Genomic DNA, 11,256 nt, shown 5'->3' with positions numbered 1-11,256 from the left:
AGAGAGAGAGAGAGAGAGAGACTCATCCTCTGTTGTAGGGTAGAGTAAGAGTGGTGGGCAGGCGGCGGGGGAGCGGTGGCGCTTAAATCAAACATCCGGGTGCCGAATGCGCAGGAGCACCGCGCCGCAGCTGCGTTTCCGCGTTGGCTGAGCGGACAGCAGAGGGGAGGGGAGGGGAGGGACGCGGAGAGAGAGGCAGGAGCGAACCAGCCGAGGCGCAGTGGGACACGGAGTCAGAGAAAATTAACACCGACGCACCACAGCCAGCCGATACAGCAAACAAATTGAAGAATTGACACGAATATCGCGCGTCACCAGAGCCCGACCCGAGCGGTGCGCGGCAGAGTCCTTCTCGCCATGGAGACTGCGGTAAAAACGCGCTGTAAAATGTGAGATTTTACCGAGGAAATAAGAAAGAGAGCGAGAGTGGCTTCCCACCCCCCTTTATCTATTGCGGGTGATCTGAATTCTGTGGTCCGTCGTCGTCGCCGTCGCCGTGTTTCTCGGGGGGAAGATGAAGAAGTTCAACATCAGAAAGGTGCTGGATGGGCTCTCGGCCGTGTCTTCCTCAGCCGCGTCCCCACAGCCGGGCGCGCTGGAGAACCATCTGATCCAGGAGACTCTCCAGTCCGAGCATTTTCAGCTCTGTAAGGTGGGCGAGTCAGATGGCCTCATGCAGCTCGACTCTACATAACTGTCCCATAACAGTCGGTCGGTGTGTGTGTGTGTGTGTGTGTGTGTGTGTGTGCGTGTGTGAGTGTGTGTGTGTGTGTGTGTGTACCCTATGTGTTTCTACTATTTTATCACTGCATTGTTTTCTCCCCCGCTCTGAAGGCTTGGTACAGGTGCAACAATGCGTCCCGGGCTCGGGTCCGTTATGATCAGATAGGATAACGGTTTGAGCGTCAACTGCGTTTTCTCTGTGCTCGGTGTCCGGTCGTGTGTACTTTAGTGCGCTAGTTTCTACATATTTTGAAATGAGCGTAGACAATGGCACAACACGCTGCGCGGTTTTGCACATCCCCTTTTCAAGGGCTGGTCTGTAGGCTAAAATGCGCATATGGTGAGTGCGTTATGGAGAGATCTGTAAAGATATAGTCCTTATAGGCTAGCAATTTGACGTTGGTTTAGTACGCTATCCTCTCTATTAAAAAAAGAAAGACAGGCTAAATACAATTCCATATGATTTTTTTATGTGTCGCTGTGCACTTCGCATGAACTGTCATAAGGAGGAGGTGGGCTAAACAATCCGCTTCTTGCGTAATCGGCAGGGTTTGGATTAACATGTCGCTGGGGCCGCTGCTTGATACAGTCACAATCAGTCCCTCACGCGCGCGTGCACACGCACCCACACACACACCACATCGGCCACTCTCTCTCTCTCACACACACACACACACACACACACACACACACACACACACACACACACCTGGGAGTTCACACACCCGATACCCTGATCGATCTGTAGGCCGCGGGAGGCTGCGCCTGAAATTAGGCCTGTAAAATGCCGCTCCCCTCCCCTCCTCTGTGAATTAGACATGGCAGCGGGATAGATTGGCTTAATGAAGCCTCACGTTCGATTCTCACGCATTGCAAAGCCCGCGTGACGCCAACGACGCGTCATCCAGTCCGACCGGCCGAGGAATATTGATGTTTGACACATGAGTGTCTATCTCCCGACGCTAGACATAGGCTATGACTTATTACCAACGTTTATATTGTGCATCTGTCGACTTGTTTGGGGTTACGGCGCCCTACACGGCGTGGCTTTAACACACTACATTGCATTACTTATGCCAAAGCGCACGTCAGCCCCGTATCACGGTAATAGGACGTGGCACTTGAGCGGAGCGGAATACGGTTTTGTGTCCCTCGGGGGGGATGATTCTCCGGTGTTGAGTGATGCGGCCCGTTTATGCGCTGCACACACTCGCGGGCCTGTATGAAGACCCATTAATACAATCAGCCTACATATGGAAACGGTTTGTGATACCGTCAATTTAAAACGTGCGTAATAGTTACGATTCTCAACTTCCAACCAGAGCGCGAGAGAGGAGCGCCCAATCAACAGGGCTTGGCTGGTGAAACCTGTGGGCTGTAATATCGAGGGGACATTTTCTTTTGGTGTTAATTGTCAGCGCTTCTGTTGAGGCTGCCCGCCGGGTGTTTCATCCGAGCGACACGGTCCCGGGGTGGGTAATTGGGACCGCTGTTCCAGGCGCATATGGCGGGGAGCTCATCCGCAGACCCCCTTGCGCTTCCCACTGAGCAAAGACACGTCTAAAAAACGTCTTTTAGACGTCTTTTTTGTCTTTTTCGGACGTCCAAAGACATCCAATTAGGAGCCAGAATGAAAGTTTTTTTTAGACGTTCAGATATTGAACCCGTTTTGCACGTCCACAGACGTCTTAGAGGGGTCCAAGCCAGACGTTTGAATATTGAGGGGTCCAGCAGACGTACAAATGGGGTTCTGGACCGACGGACGTTATTAAGACATGATCTGAACGTCTCCCTGACGTTGCGTGTTTGCTGGGGCCGAGCAGGTGTCGGTCTGCTATAGAGAGCGTCTCTCTTACGTCACACGGCTGAGCCCCTTCCACACGCTGCCTCGAGAGCAAACGGAAACAAGCCGCCTGCAGACTGATGCAATAGGGCCGCGTGCATGCCGTGGTGGACCCGGTGACGCCCCAAAGCGACGTTGTTTTTTTGTTTTTTTATTGGTGCGTTTTATTTCCAGAGTCCTAATGTAATCACGACACGAGCTCTATGTGGGAGGCACATGATGATGGAGAGAGGGAGAGAGAGAAGAGAGAGAGAGAGAGATATATGAAAATAGAGCTGCCATGCATGCACAAACGAAATTACAGTTGAACTGACAGGTTCATGCGTTTCTCTCCAATATTATTCTAGTCGTTCTTCTACTTTTATTAGTCCCGGGTCTAAAAATGAATGTAAAATTGCGTACATGAATTTGCTTCCCCCGCGCCCACGTGCCGTACAGTACCGCGTGCCGCACATGCAGAACGCCGGCGTTTCCAGGCCCGTCTCTCTCATTATGCATGGCTCCCAACCACGTCCCGCCCACTTCTAACGTCGACTCTTCCTGCTGTTTCCGCCCCCTCCCCCCCCAACGCTGCCCTCTCATTGGCCGGCCCAGACCGTCCGCCATGGCTTCCCCTACCAGCCGTCGTCCATGGCCTTTGACCCTGTCCAGAAGATCCTGGCCATCGGGACCCAGAATGGCGCCCTCAGACTGTATCCTTTCTCTGGCCGTCCTCCCACTGATCTGTTGCAGGTGAACCTCCGGGGGGGGGGGGGGGGGGGGGGGCTCCTGGCTCCACCTATGCGGAGGGGGAGGGGGGGTCCGCCCCTCCACCCCCCACCCCAGCCAGCAGGTAGGTGGATGGATTTCTAGACCTCCGTGGGTGGATGCTGATATGGAGGTCATAGGGATTACCAGGGCTACATGTTTTTTTTTTTCTTTCTGGATCCAGCATGATGAAATGGCTCGGGGCTTATTGTATGCGGGGTAAGGACGAGGAAATGCCCCTTTGTGCAGCTAACGAGATTTGGCGTGTTCAGGGAGCAAGAGCAGGGCAGATTAACCTGTTCCTGTGCTCCGCAGTGCTGCATGACTGTCTACTCAGGGATTATGATACATCTATTAAAATGTTATGGCACCATCCCCCTATAGTGGTTCAATCCAAGACCTGGGCTTGTATTTACCAAGCCGATCTTGTATTGCATCCTCTATTTACTTATATCCTGTATTGTATCCTGTATAGTATTGCATCCGGTATTTATATCCTAGATCGGCACCCTGAGACCCTAGGTAAATACTGGAGTAGTGTCTGTCTGCCCTAGACCTGGTCTGGGTTGGGATACTTCCTATTCGGGGCTATACCCCGGTATACCGCCCTGCCAGGAACTATTCATTGTGGCACTGACTTTTGTCACTCGGTCTACATTACCGTATTTACAGATAATATTATTCCGTTACTCACATTCAACATTTTTCAAAAGATGAAAGCCTTTTTTCAAAAGATGAAATCCTTTTCTCCAAGGTGACTACAGTTGCAGCCCCCCACCTTTTATATAAAAAGCACTTTTTTGCACTTAAATAGCACATATCCACCAATATCCGCTCATGGAGATATTATGGTATCCACTAGCCTGGCTTCGCAACCCTGATCACGTGATCTCACATGCTGCTTTCTCTATCTTGGAGAGAGATCACGTGATCAGGGTCGCGAAGCCATGTTAGTGGATATCGGTGGTTATGTGCTATTTAAGTGCAAAAAAGGGGGCTACACCTCGGAGAAAAGGCTTTCGTCTTTCGGAAACTGTCTTCACTTCGGTGAGTAACGAAATAATATTATCTGTAGATACGATAATGTAGACCGAGTGACAAAAGTCAATGTCTCAGTGAATGGTTCCTGGCAGGGCGGTAATACCAGGTCTATGTCTGCCCCAGTCTGGCGCCATCTACCTCTCGTCCTCCGCCATAGCGGGCAAGCTAGCTGGCTAGCATTAGCTTCGAAGAATAGCAGCTTGTCGTGAGAGCACAAAACGGCCTGTAATCCTGTTAGTGTTGTCTGCCTTAGCGCTCTGTGCACCGTAGACGCCTGGTGGCTTTTTGGATAGATCGTACCGCGATTAACGGCGACGCCCGTGTACCATTAGCCGGCCCCTCCCCCCCGCCGGCGACATCAGTCCGAAGCCATCGGCGAAGTCGGCGCTTCTAGTCAGCTCCTCCCCGGTGAAGTCCGGCCGTCACTTTGAACTTGAGAGCAGGATGAGGCTGAGTTCCGTCTGCATGATGTGGATCAGATAGAGCTTTTATCTCAGAGTCGAGCGAGGAGAGACCAAGGTGAACGGGATGAGTCCATGCCTCAGTGCTGGTCCTCCGTCTGGGATAAGCATTCCGGGAGGAGACGGGGTCGAACCCGCCCTTATCTGATGAGGACGGTGCATGACACGGGGAGGATGGAGAGCAGAGGGGGCCGCATCTGGTCACTCGTCTGGTCGTTCGTCTGGTCGTTCGTCTGGTTGTTCGTCTGGGCGCTCGTCTGGGCCTTTGTCTGGGCGCTCGTCTGGGCGTTCGTCTGTAACCCTGAGTTTTGCTTTGTATTGTATTGCATTTGTATCTGATTCTGATTCTGTTGTGTCTGTAAAGGCAGGCTTTTAGACCTGTAGTATGTATCTGATTCTGATTCTGATTCTGATTCTGATTCTGATTCTGATTCTGATTTTGATTCTGATTCTGATTCTGATTCTGATTCTGATTCTGATTCTGATTCTAATTCTGATTCTGATTCTGATTCTGTTGTGTGTGTAAAGGCAGGCTTTTAGACCTGTAGTATGTATCTGATTCTGATTGTGATTGTGATTGTGTTGTGTGTGTAAAGGCAGGCTTTTAGAGCTGTAGTGTGAGTATCTCTAGCTGTAGCTGAGGCCTGCTCTGGATCATTTAGCTTCATAGGTGTGGATGCACAGTGTAGCTGATGTTGGATGCTCCTTTACGTTTGTCTGCTGTGGCTGCACAGTCACAATGACATCTGTGTGTGTGTGTGTGTGTGTGTGTACAGGTATGTGCATGTGTGTGTGTGTGTGTGTGTGTGTACAGGCTGTTTGTGTGTGTGTGTGTGAGTGTGTGTGTGTGTGTGTTTGTGTGTGTGTGTCGGAGGATTACAGGAAGTGGCAGATCAAGGGCCTGAGCCTGGCAGCATGGCGGAGCGGTCTGGAGAATTATGGGGGAGGAGAAGAGGAGGAGGAGGAGAGGATGAGGAGAAAGAGAGGAGGAGCAAGAGGAGAAAGACAGAAGAGAACGGGGGAGGGAGGGGGTAGGAGCAGAGATGGAGGTGGAGGAGAGGAGTAAGGGAGGAGATGAGACGACTGATCCGACAGCCTTAAGCTATTTGACGCTGTGATCCCCCTAAAGCCGCCCACTGTCTGTCTGGCCAGAGACACCAACACTGTCCCTCTGGGGCTGTCTCTGAGAGGGAGGGAGGGAGGGAGGGAGGGAGGGAGGGAGAGAGAGAGAAGGAAGGAGGAGAGAACGGGAGGAATATTGCGTGCGGAGAGGGGAAATGAGCAGAGGGGGAGAGAGAGAGAAGGAGAAATGGAGTGTGAAGAGGGAGAGGAGAGCGGGGGAGAGGAGGAGAGGAGGAGTAGAGACGCAGGAGGAGCTAAAAGAGGGAAAGGAGAGAGGGAGAGGGAGAGCGACACGACGAGGAGAGGAAGAGAAAATGAGCGGAGAGAGAGATAGAGAGAGAGAGAGGGGGGGAGAGAGTGGCTTTCTCTCTCTCTCTCCATTTACGCGTCACGCTCCATTGTGCCGCTGGGCCCACTATAGCCCCAGTCCCGGGAATAGCAGCTCTATTGATCTGTGTGCTGTGTAATGCACTCAGGTAGATATGGACAACTGCACACACTCACAATTGTTTTGTGCCAATCTGCATTATAGACATATCTCTGCTGCAATGCAAAGTTGTTGTTTTTCCTCTCTGAATAATGTCACGAGCAGAAGCAGTAGTAGTAGGAGGAGGAGGAGGGGGCAGCAGCATCTCAGCCATCCTGGCTTCACTGGGGTTTTATGGGCTTTCTGTTTCTCTGGATAGGACAGCATCTGTGTGTTTTAGAGAGAGGATGGAAAGTGAAGGGCTTTTTTTCTTCCTTCCTTCCTTTTTTCCTTCCTTCCTTCCTTTTTTCCTTCCTTCCTTCCTTTTTTCCTTCCTTTTTTCCTTCCTTTTTTCCTTCCTTCCTTCCTTCCTTCCTTCCTTCCTTCCTTCCTTCCTTCCTTCCTTCCTTCCTTCCTTCCTTCCTTCCTGTTCATCACTCGTGTGCCATTTCGTCCGTTCGTTCGCTATTTAGCAGGATTACACAAAAACTACCAGAGCGATTTTCACTAAACTCGGTGGATGGGTGTAGCTTGGGCCAACTTAGAACTCATTAAATTTTGGAGCGGATCGGAATCACTGGGCGGATACACAAAGAAAAGAGAACTAAATTTGGCCGTACAGTACTTGGACCATTTCCCTTAACTTCATCCTCACGTCTTCTGCCAGGTTTACTGTGCTGCTCGGACAATTTTTTTGTCCCGGGTTTCCGTCCTGATGAAGATATTTTTCAGATATTATCTTATGTTTCTATGCATGTAAAACAAAATCAAATCTGATTCTTGAGAAACAAATATGATAAACACTGTATTAGAAAAAGTTACATTTTCTTGGCCTGGACCGCAAAGAAAATCTTTGTTGGGATTAGAAGCCAGGGATCCTAAACATTAGAGCAGTGTCTTATCCACTCAGCCACCAGGCAACACAGCAATTCAAGCAGGAGACATAAAGATGAAGTGAAGGAAATTGTCCAAGTATGGCCAAGTTCTGTTATAATTTCTATTTGTGTATCCACCCAGCGATTCAGACCCACTCCAAAATGTAATGGTTTCTAAGGTACCCCCCCCCCCCCCCCCCCCACCAAGTGTTGTGAAAATCGCTCAGGTACTTTTTGCGTAACCCTGCTAAAGAACGAACAAATGAAATAACGAACACATGCGACTGAAAATATATATGCTACCTGAATCACTGGGCGGAACCATGAATTGAGAACAGAACTTGTCCATTTCTTGGACCATTTCCCCTCACTTTATCTTTCATATTAAGTTTACCACACTGCCTGGTGGCTGAGTGGTTATGCTCTTGCACTCGTATTCTGTTGAGGATTTGAATCCCAACCAAGATTTTTTTTTTCTCTCTTTGTTACAATGAGGAGTCATTATATAGATGATATAGATACACTTTATTTATTTGCTGTGTAAACAAACATCTTTCTAGGCATCTAAAACTAAATTAGACCAGATTCTCATTCACTATTAGAAAAAAAAAACATTTTCTTAGCCTGGATCCTGTGGTAAGCTATTATACACAGTATATGTGCAGCACTCTGTGAATGTAAATTCTCTGTTCTAAAGCACTTTGAGCTGCATTTATTTGTATGAAAGGTGCTATACAAATAAAGTAATTTTTAAACCTATAATTCCTTCCTCCTTTCCTATCTTCCTTCCTTCCTTCCTTCCTCCCTTCCTTCCTTCCTTCCTTCCTTCCTTCCTTCCTTCCTTCCTTCCTTCCTTCCTTCCTTCCTTCCTTCCTTCCTTCCTTCCTTCCTTCCTTCCTTCCTTCCTCCCTACCTTCCTACCTTCCTTCCTTCCTCCCTACCTTCCTTCCTTCCTTCCTACAGTACCTTCCTTCCTGCCTTCCTTCCTTCCTTGCATCCCTTCCTTCCCACCCTACCTCCTGACCAGACCTACAGTATGTAAGCTACTCAGCTCAGTCATTGTTTCCTACCTATCAAGTTGTGATTGATCAGTAATGGCATAGGAAGCAATGTAGAGTGCTTCATTGAAGTGTGTGTGTGTGTGTGTCCGTGTGTGTGTGTGTGTGTGCTTCTGTGCCGCATTGGTGATGTTGAAGAGATTCCCTAACAGCCTCGGCAAGGGGGATGGCAGGCCTATAACTCAACACTTCTCCTTCCCTCCTCCCTCCCTCCCTCTCTCCCCACCTCCCTCTCTCTCCTCCCTCTCTCCCCTCCTCCCCTCCTCCCTCTCTCTCCTCCCTCTCTCCCCTCCTCCCTCCCCTCCTCCCTCTCTCTCCTCCCTCCCTCTCGTCCGGTTCATCTCTCCCCTCCCGGTCGGCCAGAAGCAGATCAATGGATCATTGTCGCTCCGTTCTCCTGCAGATTATCTCATCGCCAGGCAGAGGGCGACCACTTACACACACACACACACACACACACACACACACACACACACACACACACACACACACACACACACACACACACACACACATACACTTACACATACACATACACACACACACACACACACACACACATACATTTTTACTATTTGCCTGCACCATTTCTAATACGCTCCATATTGTGCATAGTGTAGTAATAGAGTTACAGTTGCTGGGAATATTCACAAACTTCCAATGGGAATTAAAAGGAATTTTCGGGAATAATGGGAATTAATGGAAATAAACTGGAAATGTATGGGAATTAATGGGAATAAATCATTTTTCTTTTGCAATTTATCCCTGTTAATTCCCATTCATTCCCGTTAAACTCCTGTGAGGTAGGTTTGTGAATATTCCTGGGAATTCTGTCACCCTGGGACTGTAAATCAGACTGGGCCCTCGCCGCCCTCGCCAGCCGTCGTAGGAGGGGCTCCCTCCCAGGCCCCGTCACGCCCGCTGGAGAGACGACGGTGTCACTACGCCGCCATCTTCCCTGCCAGCGCGGGGGCGGGCTCAGCTCAGCGGAGGCTGCTGCCTGTTCCAGGTCAGGAGCCGCGGGCGGATTCATTTATTTGAGTCATTTTATTTCTCTGTTTCGTTGTTCTGGTCTGATTTCATTTTATTTTTTTGCTCCTCCCCCTCCTTTATTGCTGGTCGTGAACTAACCATTTTAGATGGCGCTACACAGGACAGACCAGGCCTGGGGTTGTGTGTGTGTGTGTGTGTGTTACATAATGCGCTGGAGCTCAGCTCAGCATAGGCAAGGCTGAATGAGACAATAACAGCGTCATCAAAAGAGGCGGGCTGCTCTGTTTGTGTGTGTGTGTGTGTGTGTGTGTGTGTGTGCGCGTGCGTGCGTGTGTGTACATTTGCTTGCATATATTTGAGTCTGTGCCAGCAATCTGTGAATGCACATGCGAGGATGAAATAATCAAGTGTGTGTGTGTGTGTACAGTATGTGTGTGTGTGTGCTTACTGTACATGCTAGCACAGTATATACACAATCTATTCAGAGTGTGCATTCAAGCATGTCAGTGGTAGGTAGGTATGGGAGCACCATAAGTGTGTGTATTCACAGTGTTCTCTGGTCCGGGAAAACGCTTAACTCCTTCCTCCCTCCCTTCCTTCACGGCTAGCAGACTCGGGTTAGCTTCCGGATGGGCGGGACTACATACCGTGGGGAGAACTTTCGGGAAAGGAAACAGCCACTGTGGTATCTCTGTTGTGGGGGGGGGGGGGAGGAGCCGATCCTAATCGACCTAATTTCAACTGGGACAGGGATTGGAGGAAGTAGGGTAAAAGGACACGCCCACCCCTTGATGCCTCCTCCTCTAACGAGGAGTGTGTGTGTGTGTGTGTGTGTGTGTGTGTGTGTGTGTGTGTGTGTGTGTGTGTGTGGTGCTGATGGAGATGGCTTGCATATTACATTACAGTCATTTAAGCAGACGCTTTTATCCAAAAGCGACTTACAATAATTGCATTAAACGCAGGTAGTCAATGTACTGCTACTCACCAGAACTCACAAGTGCATCTCCTTCCTGAAACAAGTGACTGGAAGAGTATAGCGCTGAAGCCAAAGTGCAAGAGTAGAAAAATATAAAAACAATAGGTGCTTTAAGAGGGAGGATCCTGGTACTTCTTGAAGAGGTGAGTTTGGAGCCTGTGGTGAAAGACGGGCAGCGACTCTGCTGTCCTGACGTCAGTGGGCGGTTCGTTCCGCCAGCGCTCGCCGCGCGGAGTGGTGGGGATATGCCAGATGGCGGGGTCTTACCGGCTAATGGTTCGGGCCCGGGGTCATTCCGGAGCAGAGGAGACGTGGCGTGATTCAACTACTCTCCACGATGAATCACCATGCGGTGACCTCACCACAGTCTGAAAGAGGGGATCTGGGTTCTGTTAGTGTGTGTGACGTTTGTACAGTAGGTACAGTACGTGTGTAGTGTGTGTGTGTGTGTGTGTGTGTGTGTGTGTGTAGATGAGGTAGTCATAGAAGTCCACAGTGGATGACGTCCTCCTAGATCCCGTTAAATAACTTACAGAACAATTATGTTTCTCTGACCGTCACTCTCTGGACTCCCGGCCCCCTACCTCCACTGGTCCTGCTAGGAAGGATGGCTGTGTGTGTGTGTGTTTGTGTGTGTGTGTGTGTGTGTTTGTGTGTGTGTGTGTGTGTGCGCACGTACATGTTTGGTACTCTACTGACAAGGGCATGTGCGATTCACCAGTTCACTAATGGAAAAGTTTAGACGAGAGATTCAATATGGTCTTTATTCATGAAAAAAAAAATCACCCTGCACACACACACACACACACACACACACACTCCAGTTCCATCTTGGCCAGTGAGTCACTACAAAAGAGAGGTCCTCTATATTAATTCCCGGGCGGCATTATGGGATGATAACAAATCCTGATGACCTGACAGGGTTGCAGCAGCCAGACAGGAACGAGGAGT

At 49.7% G+C, this 11,256-nt stretch overlaps 1 protein-coding gene across 2 annotated transcripts in view; it reads left to right on the top strand.

The window, feature by feature from the left end:
- Window positions 1-514: 514 nt before the first annotated feature.
- Window positions 515-11,256, top strand: part of stxbp5a (syntaxin binding protein 5a (tomosyn)) — a gene marked incomplete at both ends in the record, with an annotated part of 103,968 nt that continues 93,226 nt past the window's right edge. For both annotated transcript variants that reach the window (XM_084453635.1, XM_084453634.1), the window contains 2 exons: window positions 515-652; window positions 3,161-3,258. In XM_084453635.1, the coding sequence (XP_084309761.1) occupies window positions 515-652; window positions 3,161-3,258 (236 nt within the window). The remainder of the gene's footprint in view (window positions 653-3,160; window positions 3,259-11,256) is intronic.

Source organism: Borostomias antarcticus (assembly GCF_949987555.1).
Source record: "Borostomias antarcticus genome assembly, chromosome: 19".
NCBI lineage: Eukaryota > Metazoa > Chordata > Actinopteri > Stomiiformes > Stomiidae > Borostomias > Borostomias antarcticus.
Note: the sequence above shows the minus strand (reverse complement) of the source record. Positions and strands in the feature narration are given on the sequence as shown.